This window comes from Scylla paramamosain, chromosome 37 (genome assembly GCF_035594125.1).
Source record: "Scylla paramamosain isolate STU-SP2022 chromosome 37, ASM3559412v1, whole genome shotgun sequence".
Lineage (NCBI taxonomy): Eukaryota > Metazoa > Arthropoda > Malacostraca > Decapoda > Portunidae > Scylla > Scylla paramamosain.
The window spans coordinates 11,988,707-12,005,983 of NC_087187.1; the positions used below are offsets into that span (position 1 = coordinate 11,988,707).

General features: G+C 39.7%; 2 protein-coding genes across 2 annotated transcripts in view; one reads left to right on the forward strand and one right to left on the reverse strand.

The window, feature by feature from the left end:
• Window positions 1-3,316: 3,316 nt before the first annotated feature.
• LOC135091537 (uncharacterized) lies at window positions 3,317-4,743 on the reverse strand. Its single transcript, XM_063989276.1, has 2 exons — window positions 4,659-4,743; window positions 3,317-4,436 (listed from the first exon to the last, which is right to left on the reverse strand). Exons 1-2 carry the CDS (start codon window positions 4,741-4,743, stop codon window positions 3,784-3,786), a joined length of 738 nt encoding a protein of 245 aa, XP_063845346.1. The 3' UTR covers window positions 3,317-3,783.
• A 1,455-nt stretch (window positions 4,744-6,198) lies between these two features.
• LOC135091194 (monocarboxylate transporter 12-B-like) overlaps window positions 6,199-17,277 on the forward strand; it is a 38,955-nt gene continuing 27,876 nt past the window's right edge. The window contains exon 1 of the mRNA XM_063988639.1: window positions 6,199-6,320. The gene's annotated coding sequence lies outside the window, so the exon portion shown is untranslated. The remainder of the gene's footprint in view (window positions 6,321-17,277) is intronic.

The following is a 17,277-nucleotide window of genomic DNA, read 5'->3' on the forward strand; positions in this document are numbered from 1 at the left end:
GTGGTCGGAGGCACATGTGTCTGCGGGAGGCCTTGTGGAGGAAGAGTGACGAGCATGAGAAGCCCTTGAGGGAGGTGTCCCCTTTATTGTGGTAGCAGGCTGCGGTCTGGAAGGGCGTAGGGCCTGGTAGGTGAGTCGTGCGAGTCCTGAGGCAGAACTCTAAAGTAGTGAAGTTTTGGGTGAGGTGTCCCCGAGCAGTGACTGGCGTGAGAGGGCTGTAGCCCAACTCGTCCCATCACCAAGTGACTACCAACTCGATCCATTGCCAACTCGGCCCACTACCAGCTCGGCCCACTGTATACCAACTCGGCCCATGCCATACACATCACATCCAAATTTACTTTGTTAAAGCTATTTATAGGTTTGTGCATTGGGCTTTTTATTGTTGAAAGTGTTACATTGGGGTTCTTATTGTTGAAAGTTCAAGGCAAAAGTTAAGTTCAAAATGCATGAAACTATTAAAGCATGCCATAATTCGTAAGAAAAATAAAAACATACGACTAAATTCATAAAACTATAAAAAGCATGTCAGAATTCATAAAACTATAAAGTCATATCGTAAAATTCGTACAACTTTATAAATAAAAGTCTTAATTCATGAAAATACAAAAGCATACGTTAAAATTCATAAAGTCATTAAAACGTTAAAATTCCTAAAACAACAAAAACACATTGTTAAAAGTTTTTAAAAATAATAATGTTCATATTAAGAAACATAGATGGCAATATGATGAGAAACTGCCTTCAGTAATTGTTTGGCCGATCTTTCATCATTATTATATTCGTCCCATAGTTTTACATGTTGGCCGTGATGTTTATTATACTTATGTTGCTGCTTTCTCAAAATCTTCCTTTCTAACAGCAGCCGCATCTGTAAATGAACTGTCTTTGCCTCATCATGTAGGAGCTTTAAAAGTAAATAAAAAATTAAGTTTCCTTTCCTTGCCTTTAAGTTTATTTTGTTATTCCATCCCTCAACATCGTTATTTATTCTGATGCTCCGACCGAAGACGCACCACGTGTGAGGAGGCCATATTGCAGAACTGATCCATGTGTCTTTCACATAATTTAAAAGGCTTATGAGTTCTTTCACCCCTGCAGCTTTCCTATAAAACCTGATAAAAAGCTCTTCTATATGTTCCTGTGGCATGTATGGGAGCGACAACAACTGCCTTAAAAACTTGTTAGTGCCGACATCGTTTGTGTAAGAACTATGAAGGCCTAATTCTTGCACTTTCCTCCACACAGCCTGGCCCCAGTGGAAAGCACAACCACGAATCGTAACATTTGATAAAATGTCGGGAATAGCACGCCATACACTGGCTTCAGAGTCAATCAAAACTTCTTCAACTTTAAGGGCATGCTCACCTATCTGCTCTCATATTTCACAAAGAACTTTTTTGTAGTCTGCGCCTTTTTCCTGACATAAGCGCAAACAAAAGGGGAACTTGCTTCAATTGCCCATCATATTTTACAAATGCATGGATGCTGAACAGGTGTGTAAATGGTTTGCATACTATTTTTAAAGTAGCATCGGCATACCACTGCTTCGCTTTAGTTAGTAACTTAAGTTGATCATCTGTGGCAAATATCAAATGCCGTCTCTTTCCGACAGTAATGTCCCGTTGCAAAAAGCTTTTCAGGAATGTGGGCATCGCTAATTTCGTAATCGAGGTCTTGCGGTTCTCGTGGTCGATTTGCCTTCCGTTTACGATTTCCCTGCCTTGCAAGATTTAATGGAGCCGGTAGACATGAAACAGGAATGGTAAGATTTACTTGCTCCCGAAGTACCTCGTCAACAATATCAGAAGCAGGGCGAAAGACGCCTTCCATTGCCTTTTCCTTTACGAGTGTACACACCTTACATTTTACAGCACAGCTGGTCTCGGGTGGATGGCAGTGTTCAGCATGCCCTCTAATAAAAGTGTCAATCAGTTTCGGATTTCCTCTTTGTGAAGATGATTCAATCTTTTCATATGTTACTGTCTCCCATGAGGGAGACATTTCCATTGGCGTAGGATCCTCAATTGAAGAACCACCACTGACATTTGACACTCCACCTTTAAAAGAATCCAGATTCTCGCTATGCACATCACTCATTGCCACTACACCCTCAAAAATATCCTGTGTTTGCACTCGAAACTACACAAGTTTCCCCCGGACTTCGTTTTTCTTGAATACACATGTGACACATTCAGTCAATATAACCTTCTTTAACAGCAGTCCTGTATTGCTCCCGGTTGATCCCACTTCCGCAGGTCCGGTGCTGCCAGTAGCTACATCCATTGCAGTGCTTCCTGCTATATGTAAAGAACACGTTACAGTTTGAAACATACAATATTATTATTACACATGACATGTGTGACATGTCATTGGAGTACTATTTACTTTAAAGTTAAAGCTTAACTGGCGGGGACGGACAGTTTCACAGCATATCAAGCACTGGCCAGCCATATTGTTCTAGCTGCTTGAAGACTAGTATTAGATTCGTGACCATATAAATTATATAAGCTATGGTTCAGTCTCGAAAATTATTCAAAGTCTTGAACTCCAACTATTACAATGAGACACATAAGTGCTTGTATAAAGAAGGTTCTTAACCAGATTAAGTAAGCTATGGTTCAGGCTTAATGAGGATTCAATGCATTGAACCCCATATACGAAACACCTATTACAGTGAGACACTTGTGTGGTAGTGTCAAGATTATTCCACCAGAATAATATAAATCTCCCTGTACCAAATATACAGTGTGTGTAGGAATACTAACGACAAATAGTACGTGGAGTCTTAAAGCTTTAACTAACTCACAATGGCACATACCTCTACACTTTAAACAACCACACACCTGCCTCATTCCTCACAGAGAGAGGAACATTGTCACTGACAAGGTACAAAACCTTACATATATTCTTGCATTATAACCTTGAACCAAGTACTGCTCCAAGCTATATATGATGAGCATGTCAACGAAAACCTTTCTACCTACACTTGTATTTTTTGGCTACATAGTACAGATATATTCCTATATTTCTTCATATATTCCTTATCATCTGCATTATTATTGTCTTTTTTATTTTTTATGTGTGCATATTTACTGAGAAAATACAATTTTCATCCACGAAGGGCACCATAAGGATAAATTAAGCAATGAGTGAAACAAGGGGTAAAGAATACATACTTTATTTATGTAAGATCAATTAGGTAGTAAAGACCATGAAACCTGTCACAATTATTTAAAGAAATTTAAAATCTTGGCTATTTATCCATCTGATAATGAAGTCAAAGTCAGTTAGTCATTTCCCGAGTGGTTTGATGCTTTATGGCTCTCCTCCATTCTACTCTGTCTCTGCCCCATGCTCATCCATTCCCAGCAATGCCAAGTCTTCCTGTATACACACGTGTTTTCCAGGGTCTACCAACTGGTCTCCTTCCTTCCACCTCCAATGTCTCCAAAGTCTCCAACACCATATCCTCTCCTGCTTTCTTAACATGTCCAAACCAATGCAGTCTTTCCCTTCTGAGCATTGATTCCAAATCATCTACACCACATGTTAGCTACATCTGCACTGGACCCCCTGTCCTGCCACCTGATCCCTGTCATATACCTCAGCATTCTGCGATCACTTGAATTTTCTACTTAGAGCCCATGTTTCTGCTTTTGATCACAGTAGGTATGTTATTGTTACTGAAAAATAGGCATTCACAGCTGAAACCCTAAAAAGTCCTTTTGCTTGTTGCCTTCACTTTTTGTGTTTAACTGCCACTCATTACCATTCAGCTATTCAATAACCTTGTAGCATGCGCACCAATGCCGGTCTTTTATGCACACCAGCCATATTTCGTGGCAGGGCTGATGACAGTGAAGAACTGAAGTGCTCAGCAGTATCATCCACCAGCCCTTCCCTCTCAAGGATGTCAACTTTATCAGGCTGAGTTATTGAGATGTTGTGAAGAACACAACATGCTTTTATGATTTTCGGTATCCGCGCTACATCATCATCGACATACTTTAATCGTCGAAACCTACCCTTCAGAAAACCAATAGCATTTTCAATGGTAACTCTTGCTCTGGACAGTTTTGTACTGAAATTAATCTCTGCAGGTGACAAGTTTCCAGTGTTCTTAAAAGGTACCATTAAATGCTTTTGGAGTCCAAAGGCAGAGTCTCCAACAATATGATATTGTGGTGATGGGAAATAATTACGATCACTGTTTTCTATTTTCTGAAAAAGTGAACATGAGTTTAGCACTCGGCTATCATGGGAAGATCCCGGGAAGCCCCCTTGAATATAGGAAAAACGTTTATTAGGCAAGCTAACTGCAAGAAGAATAACACTATACCTCTGAGTCCTGTCAATGAAATCAGCCTGAGTGGCTGATGGAGCTTTGATGTGAATGTGGCAGCCATCCACAGCCCCCACCACACCAGGAATTCATCCCATTTGTTAAAATTCCTGCTCAATTTCAGGAATTTGAGGAGTTGGCCACAAAAAAGACATCCTTTCCTGTCTCACACAGGACATCAATCAATCTCTGGACACACTTAAACACATCTCCGAGATTCCATGGTAGGTACTCTGTGTGCCTAAATACCACAGTGTGAGGTACAAAGGTTTTCTTGGACCGAAATAAAGGCTGGTACCTGAAGACCCCTCACCATAAGCCTTGTGTATCAAGTCCAAGGTGTCGTCAAAAGATTTCCTTGTGAGGCAAAGGTACCTGAAGAATTCCATCTCACTCATGTTGTCCAGAACATCTGCCAGGACTTCCTGCTTTGGATGGTGTTCCCTACAAAAAAAAAAAAAAAAAAAAGTATACAGTTGAAAATATTAACATACTAGTTATTTGGGATTTGAACAAAGTCTCTGCCTGTGGGAAAATCTTTCCCAAATCTAGCATGTGGTTGGAAGCCATAGTGTTGATCGAGAAATGGGTACCCAACACACCAACCCAACATAACCACACCTAACCTGACATAAACTATATATAAGAAATTAGTATTTGGACATTAGAAGACCTTAATTTAGGTAATCTAACCTAAATTGGAAGTGGCAAACCTACCTAACCTAACCCTACCTGACCTAAATTAACCTAACATAGCCTAACCTAAACTTTATATGAGCAATGAGTATTTGGGCATTAGAAGACCCTAATAAAACCTAACCTAAATTGGAAGGGCCAAACCTAGCTACATATCCTGACCCAGCATAACCTATATATAAGAAATGAGTATTTGGCCATTGCAAGACCCTAATAAAACCTAATCTAACCTAAATTAGATGGGCCAAACCCACCTAACATAACCCATTCTAACTTAACCAAACCTTTCCCTAATTAGGATTGTAGTCTATTATTAAACACTTTTAACTCCACAATTTCACTCTGCTTCATAGCTTCAAGCTTCATAGCTTCATAGCTTCACATGTCCACGGTAGTGGACATGTGAACACTATAGGAGAAGAGGAAGGTAAAAGGAAGAAATTTAATAAATTTAAAAATAAATAGAAAAAAAAAATCGCCAAAGAAACACAAATATATCCTATTTTCTTCCAAGCCTTCATGAAACCCTTTGTTTACACATGATACATTGGTAAGAAGTGGCGGACATAATTACCTTTCCATGAAGTAAGAAGTAGCTACTGCTGGGCTCCCATCACTACACCCATATCTGCCTCAGGCTGTATCTCAGCAATGCTTGCAATGGTTAGAGGAGGCTTCAAACAAGGACTTGACGTAAAAGGCTGGCAGTCTTCGTCTTCCATGTATGTATCGGTGGTGCTGTCCCTCTCCATGCTTATTTCTCGTATTCTCGGTAGTAGTATATGATGCTTCCACTCTGTAATCTCTGAACTAAGGCGTGCGACAGTTTTTTTTTCCGGCAGGGACAAGCGAGGGTCGTCTGGCAGCGGATTAATTGTGTTCAGTACGCTCACATCCTTCAACCCCTAACACTTACTGGTTGCGGAGTGCTACTGAAAACGACTATAGTCACTCGTGTTCCCCACGTAATTTTCTTTATTTTCCCTTGTTCATTCAGTTTAAGTCTCGCCCAGTATTTAGTAGAGGAGTTCCTTTTGACGATAAAGTAATCAGTGTTCATCCAGGCCCCATACTTTAGTCACTAAAATTTTCAGAAATAAAGTGTTTTGTTGATACAAGCCAGCGCGGAGAGCAGTAAGCGATTAGGCGGGTGTATGTATCACCACCCCACCCCTCTCTCTTGTCACCAACCACTCCCCTTAGTAGCAGGATGTGAGAGCGTTGCCCCGCTGCTATAGTCAGTCATCGTCCAGCCACCTCGAGAGATAGACATACGCAGGTAAGCAGCGTTGTTCGGAGGGGACTGGGAAGGAGATAGAGCTAGAAGGGTCACTTGCTTTAAGGGGAAAATTGAGTAAGTATCGGCCTTACGTAAGTAAGGCCGATAGTATCGGCTTTAGAAGTCTCCACATCAATCTACCGGTGAGTTTAGTAATTTGTAACACACTTATTTTGGAGGCATTACTCCTGGACAGTGCTGAAGCAAGCCGAGTACTTGGTAATACAGTGAGAATGGGTGACTTTGATACGAGGGCGGTAGTCGATCGGGGTCTTATACCTCGACCATATACGTGTTGTTGATGTAATTGTTTTTTTTTCTCTAGACGTGGTTGTCGATCCTTTCTCAGCTGTGCTGTTTAATAATTGTTGTATTTCCCTTGTCTGTGGGTAGGTAAAACAGACTGGCGACCTCATCTGTGTAAGGTGGTGTTATGACCGTTGATAAAATGGAGACAAGAATCAAAAGTGGACCTTGTAACCCATAGTAACCCCTGCTCCCATTCACGTTGGTGGTGACTCGGGGAAAGCTAATCCATTTGAGGCAACTGTGGGAAGGGCGGGGATTTGTGGTCTTAACAATATATATATATATATATATATATATATATATATATATATATATATATATATATATATATATATATATATATATATATATATATATATATATATATATATATTCTCACTTCTTTTAAACAATATTTAGCTTCATAAAAGTGTCAATGTAAATCACCAAAATTTTCATAAAGATAAAATGATATTCAAGGACACAGTGTATCGTTATAGCCGCGGTTCAGGTCTATAACCATGGTGCAGTGGTAACCGGCGCGCTTTTGTGGCAAAGGGGTCTTCAGGAGCGCGGGTTCGGAGCCTGGCCACAGTTCGAGGTTAGTCACGACATTCGCTCTGGGTAAAGATTCGCAAATGCCATAGTCTTTCGTTGGGAATCACCGTTTTGGTCCTAATATACCATGCAAACTGTACGTTGTCGGCGTTAGTCAATAAACTGATCGAGGTAAAGAAAAAAAAAATTGTGGGAAAATACATATTACCTTCTGATGATTAGTTTGTATATATATATATATATATATATATATATATATATATATATATATATATATATATATATATATATATATATATATATATATATATATATATATATATATATGGGACACTGGCAAAGGGGAACAAAAATCCAATAAGAAAAAATAACCCACTGAGATGCCGGTCCCCGAATAGGGTTCGAAGCGGTATTAAAAAATTTAAGGCTAAATTTCTTCAAACCTCCCTTTTGGAGAAGTTCAAGTTATAGGAAGGTGGAAATACAGAAGCAGGCAAAGAATTCTAGACTTTACCAGAGAAAAAGGATGAATGACTGAGAATACTGGTTAATTCTTGCATTAGAGAGGTGGACAGAATAGAGGTATGAGAAAGAAGAAAGTCTCGTGCAGCGAGGCCGCGGGAGGGGAGGTATGCAGTTAGCAAGATCAGAAGAGCAGTTAGCATTAAAGTAAAGTAGTAGTAGAGGTGCGATGTAGAAGTGTTTTAGAAAATGGTACTGAGAGGCGGCGATAACAGACGATTAAATATTGTTTGTCTTCTTAAGGCTCCCACATGTAAGTATTTTTACCAATAACAACGAAAATAGTTGATTAAACATTGTCTTAGCGGAGATTCGAGGCGTCGTCTTACGGTCACGGGTGCACATGCCAGCTCGTGCAAAGCGAAAAACGTGACAAAGAAAAAAAAAAGTAAATAAATAAATAAAAATAAATAAATAAATAAGATAAATGAATAAATAAGATGACCTTTGTCCAGATTCGAAACTTTGTTAATGATTCATAATTTTACACGCTCAAGGTAATTAAAAGACCTGCCACTACTGCTCCCATACACATTCTTGTAAATCACTGTCGAGCTATGCCACGCCCAGCTATTTATTAATTTATATATTTATCTGTTTCTTACATATCCATTATTTTTACGTTTATAAGAGACGCCTCCCCAGACATGTACAGTATACTCAATACACGGAAGGAAGGACGGAAGGCCCTTATACAGTTAGCAGCTGGTGGGGGGAGGGATGAGAAAAACTGGTGGAAACGTCTCAGAACGCCTAACTTCATAAAAGCTGTTTTAGCTAGAGATGAAATGTGAAATTTCCAGCTTAGATTATAAAAAAAAAAAAAAATAGGACAGACAGAGGATGTTCACTTTAGAAGAGGGGGAGAGTTGGGTGTCATTGAAGAAGAGGTGATAGTTGTCTGGAAGGTTGTGTCTAGTTGATAGATGGAGGTATTGATCAATACCAAGATTGCTCTGCCCCAATCAGAAATTCTAGAGAAATCAGAAGTCAGGCGTTCTGTGGCTTTCCTACATGAATTGTTTACTTCCTGAAGGGTTAGACGTCTATGAAAAGACGTGGAAAATTGCAGCGGTATTATGAGCGTAGGAGTGGATAGGATAAGAAGTTTGTTTTAGAAGATCATTAATGAATAATTAGGAAGAGAGTGGGTGAGAGGGCAGATCTCTGAGGAACCTCACTGTTAATAGATTTAGGAGAAGAACAGTGATCAAAGGATGTGATGAAAGGAAACTTGAAATTACAGAGAGAAGGATAAAAGCCATAGGAGGGTAGTTTGGGAATCAAAACATTGTGCCAGACTCAAATGTTTCACCAAAATCTCTAAAAGTAGGGGAAAGCCAGAATATCACCAATAGAACGGCCTTGACCGCCTCTGACGCTACCAGATATTAGATTGTGCAGTAATAGATGTTTAAAAATCTTCCTGTTTAGGATAGAATAATAATAATAATAATAATAATAATAATAATAATAATAATAATAATAATAATAATAATAATAGTAATAATAAAAACTTTAGATCGGTAGGAAATTAAAGCAATACGTCGGTAGGTTGAGGGATTAGAATGGTCACCCTTTTTACAACAGGCTGAATATAGACAAACATCCAGACAGAAGCAAAGGTAGATGTTGACAAACAGAGTTGAAAGAGTTTGGCTAGACAAGATGCAAGCACGGAGGCGGAGTTTCTGAGAACAATAGGAGGGACCCCATCAGGTCCATAATCCTTTCGAGGGTTTAGGCCAGCGAAGGCATGGAAAACATCATTGTGAAGAATTTTAAAAAGTAACATGAAGTAGTCAAAAGATGGAAGAGAGGGATGAACAAGCCCTGAATCGTCCAAGGTAGAGTTTTTAGCAAAGGTTTGAGTGAAGAGTTCACCTTTAGAGATGGATGTGATAGCAGTGGTACAGTCTGGTTGAAATAAAGGAGGGGAAGAAGAAGCGACGTTATTGGAGATGGTTTTGGTTAGGTACCAGAAGTCACGAGAGGAGTTAGATCTTGAAAGATTTTGACACTGTCAATTAAAGAATGAATTTTTGACTAGTTGGAGAACAGACTTGACATGGTTTCGGCAGAAATATAACGTGCATGAGATTCTGGTCATGGAAGGCTCAAATACCTTTTGTGGGCCACCTCTCTATCATGTATAGCATAAGAACAAGCTGTGTTAAACCAAGGTTTGGAAGGTTTAGGTTAAGAAAAAGATTGAGGAATGTACGCCTCCATGCCAGATATTGTAACCTCTGTTATGCGCTCGGTACACAGAGATGGGTCTCTGACACGGAAGCAGTAGTCATTCCAAAGAAAATCAGCAAAATACCTCCTCAGGTCCCGCCTACTAGCAGCGGCAAAACACCAGAGGCACCTCCGCTTAGGGGAGATTCTAGGGAGGGATTGGAGCGATAGGACAAGATACAGATATGAGATTGTGATCGGAGGAGCCCAACAGAGAAGAGAGGGTAACAGCATAAGCAGAAAGATTATAGGATAGGAAAAGGTCAAGAATATTGGCCGTAGACGGTCAGGAATACGAGTAGGGTGTTGCACCAATTGCTCGAGGTCGTGGAGGATAGCAGAGTTGATGGCTAGTTCACCAGGAGGATAAATGAAGGGACAGGAAAGCCAAAGCTGGTGGTGAACATTGAAATCTCCAAGAATGGAGATCTCCGCAAAAGGGAAGAGAGGCAGAATGTGCTCCACTTTGGAAGTTAAAGAATTTCTTGCAGTCAGAGGAGTTAGGTGAGAGGTATACAACGAAGATAAATTTAGCTTGAGTGTGACTCTGTAGTCGTAGCGACATGGTGGAAAACTCAGAAAATTCAAGAGCGTGGGCACGAGAGCAGGTCAAGTCGTTGAGCACATGAGCGCAACATCCAGCTTTGGATTGAAAATGAGGATAAAGAAAGTAAGAGGGGACAGAAAAGGGGCTACTGTCAGTTGCCTCAGACATCTGTGTTTCAATGAGGAAAAGATGAGGTTTAGGACAGGAGAGGTGGTGTTTTACAGATTAAAAATTAGATTTAAGACCGCGAATGTTGCAGAAGCTAATTAAGAAAAAGTTGAGTGGGTTTGTCAAGACATTTATGGTCGATACTAGAAGAACATACTAGAACTAGAACTAGATACTAGAAGAAAAAGTTGAGGGGGGTGTCAAGACACTTAGGGTCGTCGACAGAAAGGCAGTCCGACCTGGGGACATTTGTAGTCCCCTCCCCAGATGGGGACCCTAAGGCTGGAGTAGGAGTCGCCATGATAATTTTGAATTTTGAGTGAAGTGTGTTTGTAATTAGGTGTTTGTAATTTTGTGTGAAGGAAGAAAGATGTCTTTAGAGGGCAGGCTGTGAGTGCCCCTTTCTATTGTGAGACACAAAGGCAAAACGTTCAGTGAAATCATAGTTGGGTTTAATGATAAGTTCACAGCAACCCCTTATCCAGTGCTTCAGACCTTATCGTTTTGGCAGGTGTCTGCTGCCTGCTTCACGTGTGAAATTGTAGTATGGGATAGTGCTAAGGATGGTGTGTGTGCGTGTGTGTGTGTGTGTGTGTGTGTGTGTGTGTGTGTGTGTGTGTGTGTGTGTGTGTGTGTGTGTGTGTGTGTGTGTGTGTGTGTGTAATTGATGGGTAGGTAGGTTTTATATAAGCATGGACAGGACGGTAGAGAAAAGTTAAGAGGAGGAAGAGGAGGAGGGGTAGAACAAGATCAAGAACAAGAATGAAAAATAAGGCGAGAAAAGCAGTAGCAAAAGATGAAGAGGAAAAAAAAAAGTAAATTAAATATATTAAACAAAATTGTGGGTGAGGGAATAAGGATAAGGCTAATACATTAGCCAGGTGAATACCCGAGGAAGATCACAGTTATTAGCGCAGTTATTTTAGCTGAATGTTTAACATTAGTAGATTGTTAATTAAGTGGCTTACGATGGCAAGTTACATAGAACACTTGTGACGTGTGTGTGTGTGTGTGACGTTAGGGTGTTCTCGTGTGGCGTTTATATTTATGGACACTAATGGTTTCTGATTTCTCTCTCTCTCTCTCTCTCTCTCTCTCTCTCTCTCTCTCTCTCTCTCTCTCTCTCTCTCTCTCTCTCTCTCTCTCTCTCTCTCTCTCCCGGAGGAAATCATAAGTTGTTTGCACAGTGATGTTTAGTGTTACTGTTGGGCGGCAATGGGCGTGTTGTTGTTGTCGTTTTTGTTGTTGTTGTTGTTGTTGTTGTTGTTGTTGTTGTTGTTGTTGATGATGGTGGTGGTGGTGGTGGTGGTGGTGGTGGTGGTGGTGGTGTAAGCATTTTTGCTTTGGTTTTATTTTTATTATCGTCCTTTTCTTTGTCAAGTTTTAACTTATTCACTGCTAAAGATTTTTTCGTCTATGAACACTTTCTTGATATTTTTATTACACTCGTACATTCGTATCCTAAAAAGACAAAATTAGCCTCATACACTCTTAAATTTTCCGTTCCTGTTGTCCGTACTAACAAATTTCGACAGTGCTGTGAATGTACTGGGTAGCGTAGTGTGGGGATTGCGACTGTGAAGAGAAGGAAATTTTAACTTTTCCAACGTTTTCATAAACGAAAAATTAATAAAAATTTGCTTCATCCTGTGTTTCGCCAGCACGACCCTGTGGCCTGATTGATAAGTACTGCAGCTGACACTTCTCATTAAAGTCACTGGCTAATAGTTGCGAAAAATTCATTATGTTATAGGAAATGTTTACTGTACATGATTGTTTCGAATTAATTTATATGTCTGCGAGTTATATTTTTCGTTACGATTAAGATATTTGCTGTAATGATCACACCTGCTCATTGATCGCCAGTTTACCTTAACGAAACAGTTAACATGAAGTCCTAAGGTTGTTAGTGCTAAGTCATTGGGGAGGTTTAAAAAGAAGCAAATTCATGGATGAAGATGAAAGATGGAAATATGTGGCACGTTTCACACATGGACTGCCACACGTAGGCCTAGTGACTTCTTGCGGTTTTTCCTGTTTTTCTTGTATTTCTTTGCATGAAATAGACTTGTGTATATTGCTAGTCTGATTATAAAATTTAAATTAAAACAAAGTGTGTAGGTGGATTTAGTTGTCTTACTTCAGAGAGAGAGAGAGAGAGAGAGAGAGAGAGAGAGAGAGAGAGAGAGAGAGAGAGAGAGAGAGAGACCTCGCGGAGATAGGATGAGGGGCGAGGCAGTCTTACGATCTCTCCCGGACAACGCCCAAATGACCAGTGTTGCCAACAACGTGGGCTTCCACTTCGAGCAGTTAGGTAATGACACACTGCCACACAGGTGTTGCCCTCCCTAACAGCCGCACATTACCCAGGTGACGTGGTAATTCGTCCATTTTTATTGGGTTTTAATGCCGCCGTATTTCTTTGATGATAATGATAATGATAATGATGGATGGTGATGATAACGATGATGATGACAGTGGTAATAATAATGGTAATGATAATGATAATGAACATATACTTTTAAATTCTTATAGTGTTTAGTTTGGGTGACCTCTGATCTTTTTTTTTTATTTTATTTTACTCATTCCTCACAATCTTATAACCTGATTATAACCTGATGCTCAGACTGCCCGTACGTGCCTAGTCATAAGGAATCTCATAAGAGGCAACACGTATGATGCTGCTCGTTCATCGTTTGTGTTCCTTTGCGTTCCTTTTAAAATCATCCCAACTTCATGGATTCTCCTTTCTATTTGTTCTTCTCGACTGTTTTTTTTCACGCACTAATTTCAGGCGGCTAAACGTCTGCTATTATGAATCTTGCCAAGCTGACTCGTATTTATTATTTAGAACGCCTGCTTCATACAGCTGGCCTATGATGCCGGGGAAAAAATGAAAAAAATAAAATAAATAAAAGAGACCCGCTGACTGATGAAATGCATTTTTTTTTTTATAAGCAGAGATCTGTGTTTTTTTTCTTTCCCTTCTCTCTTTTTACTGTTTTTTTTTCTCTATTCATGTCTTCAGATTTTTTTTTTCATTTACACTTAATTCTATTTGCACTTTTCCTTCGCAGAAACCTCTCTCTCTCTCTCTCTCTCTCTCTCTCTCTCTCTCTCTCTCTCTCTCTCTCTCTCTCTCTCTCTCTCTCTCTCTCTCTATCTATTTATCTATCTATCTATCTATCTATCTATCTATCTATCTATCTATCTATATATATATATATATATATATATATATATATATATATATATATATATATATATATATATATATATATATATATATATATATACGAGTATATATATATATATATATATATATATATATATATATATATATATATATATATATATATATATATATATATATATATATATATATATTCAGGCTGTATGAACATTCGATAGAATTTCCTTTCACAAGAACTTAAATGGATGAGATCGATCAGTACTGTAACTCCAACTCCTTCAGAAATGAGACACTAACACACACACACACACACACACACACACACACACACACACACACACACACACACACACACACACAAACACAAACACAGAGAGAGAGAGAGAGAGAGAGAGAGAGAGAGAGAGAGAGAGAGAGAGAGAGAGAGAGAGAGAGAGAGAGAGAGAGAGAGAGAGAGAGAGATGATGATGATGATGATGATGGTGAAAAAAAAAAAAACTCATATAGGTGAAAACGAAAACAAGAGTAAAGGGTATAATAATTCATAGATGTGTGGTTTGCTGGGTCTCTCTCTCTCTCTCTCTCTCTCTCTCTCTCTCTCTCTCTCTCTCTCTCTCTCTCTCTCTCTCTCTCTCTCTTGTCACATTATATTCGAACACTAAAAATGATACCATTAACATTTCTCCTTTCCAGCCCACGCGAGTAACAGAGATAAAGGGGGAGAATAGAGAGAAAAGATCCGAGAAGTGTTACCTGTACACGAAAGACGAGCTAACAAAAACAGAAAGAAAATCAGCAAGAAAATGAGAAGAAAAAAATACAGTGAGTAGAGAGGAGAAAAAAACGTGGGAACAAAAGAAAAAGATGGAGAGACCTTTCAATGACTTGAGGTCCTCTCATGCCCACTCTCTTTAATCTTCTGAGATTTCCACTATCTAATTACGATTATAGAATCACTCTTAAACTAAATTTATATGTACTGTACACCTTTCACCTAACTCCTCTAATTATAAGAAATTCTTTGACTTCTTCCAAAGTGGAGCACATTCTGACTTCCCTTCTGCTGAGATCTCCATTCTTGGAGACTTCAATGTTCACCAACAGCTTTGGCTTTCCTCTCCCTTCACTGACCATCCTGGTGAACTAGCCTTTAACTTTGCTATCCTCCACGAGCTAACGCAAGTGGTGCAATACCTATTTATATTCCTTACCGTCTTGGAGATACGCCCAAGATTCTTGACCTTTTCCTAACCTCTAATCCTTCTGCTTATGCTGTTACCCTATCTTCTCTGTTGGGCTCACAATCTCATATCTGTATATTGTCATCTCTCCAGTCTTTCCTAAGGGTCTCCCAAAGTGGAGGTGACTCTGGAGTTTTGCCTCCGCCTATTAAAAGGTTCTGAGGAAGTATTATGCTGATTTTCCTTGGAATAACTACTACTTCCGTCTCAGAGTTCCGTCTCTGTATAGTGAGCGCATAACAGAGATGATAGTGTCTGGCATGGAGGTGTACATTCCTCACTCTTTCTCTCTACCTAAACTTTCCAATCCTTGGTTTAACACAGCCTGTTCTTGTTCTATATATGATAAAGAGGTGGCCCACAAACGGTACTTGAGCCTTCCATCATTTGAATCTCATGCGCTTTATATTTCTGCCCAGAATCATGCTAAGTCTATTCTCCAACTACCCAAAAGCTCCTTCATTAATAGTGTCAAAATCTTTTAAAATCTAACTCCTCTCGTGACTTCTGGCACCTAGCCAAGAACATCTCCAATAATTTTGCTTCTTCAATTTGATGATGGCACCACTGCCATCTCATCTATTTCTAAAGCTGAACTCTTCTCTCAAACCTTTGCTAAAAACTATACCTTCGATAATTCAAGGTCTGTTCCTCCCTCTTTTCCACCTTCTGACTACTTCATGTTACCCATTAAGATGTTTTCCATGCCCTCGCTGGCCTAAACCCTCGTAAGGTTTAGAGGCCTGATGGGGTCCATCCTATTGTTCTCCGAAACTGTGCCTCTGTGCTTGCATTTAGCCTAGTCAAACTCTTTCAACTCTGTCTATCAACATCTACCTTTCCTTCTTCCTGGAAGTTTGCTTACATTCAGCCTGTTCCCAAAAAGGGTGCCCGTTCTAATCCCTGAAACTCCCTCCTTCAAAACCCTCCACTTGCTTTAATTTCCTGCCTATGTAAAGGTTTTGAATCTGTCCTCAACAGGAAGATTCATAAACATCTATCACTTCACAGCCTTCTATTTGCTTGCCAGTATGGGTTCCGTCAAGGCCGTTCTACTGGTGATCTGGCTTTCCTTACTGAGTCTTGGTCATCCTCTTTTAGAGATTTTGGTAAAACTTTTGCTGTTGCCTGAGACATATCAAAAGCTTTTGATAGAGTCTGGCACGAACCTTTGATTTCCAAACTACCATTCTATGTCTTCTATCTTTCTCTGTAACTTCTTCTCAAGTTTCCTTTCCGACCCTTCTATTGCTGCTGTGGTAGATGGCCATTGTTCTTCTTCCAAATCTATTAACAGTGGTGTTCCTCAGGGTTCTATCCTGTCACCCAGTCTCTTATTATTCATCAATGATCTTCTAAACCAAACTTCTTGTCCTATCTACTCCTACGCTGATGATAACACCCTACATTTTACTACATCTTTTTGTAGATGTCCAACACTTCAGGAAGTGAACAGTTCACGCAGGGAAGCTACAGAACGCTGTATAAAATTTATGATTTGGGCAGAGCAAATTTAGTATTCAATACCTCAAAAAATTAACTCCCCATCTATCGACTAGACACAGCGTTTCAGACAACTATCTTATTTTCTTCTACACTAAATATCCTCAGTTTGTTCTTTACTTATAATCTAAAATGGAAACTCTACATCAAATCTCTAGTTAAAACAGCTTGTCTGTAGTTAAGCTTTCTGAGTCGTCTCCGCCAGTTTTTCTTCCCCCCTCCCCGCAAGCTGCTAACTCATCCATATATGGAGTATGCCTACCATGAATGGGGGTGGGGGTACCACTCATACCGCTCTTCTAGAAAGGATGGAATCAAAAGCTTTTCGGCACATCCTCTAACTGTCTTCAGCCTCTTTCTCATCGTCGCAATGTTGTATCTCTTGCTATTTTCTAACACTATTTTTCATGCTAACTGCTCTTTTAATCTTGCTGACTGTGTGCCTCCCCTCCTCCCATGGAATCGCTGTACATGACTTTCTTCTTTCTCTTACCCCTATTCTGTCCACCTCTCTAATTCTACGACAAAGAAAAATAACCAGGAGTGGGAGGTTGTCTCGATCCCTAGAGAGGTATGCATTATTACCCACAAGTGACAAGTGATGATGAAGTAGCTTCCCCAGAAGTTCTACGACAAAGAACAGTAACCAGGAATGGGAGGCTGTCTCGATCCCTAGAGAGGTATGCATTATTAGTC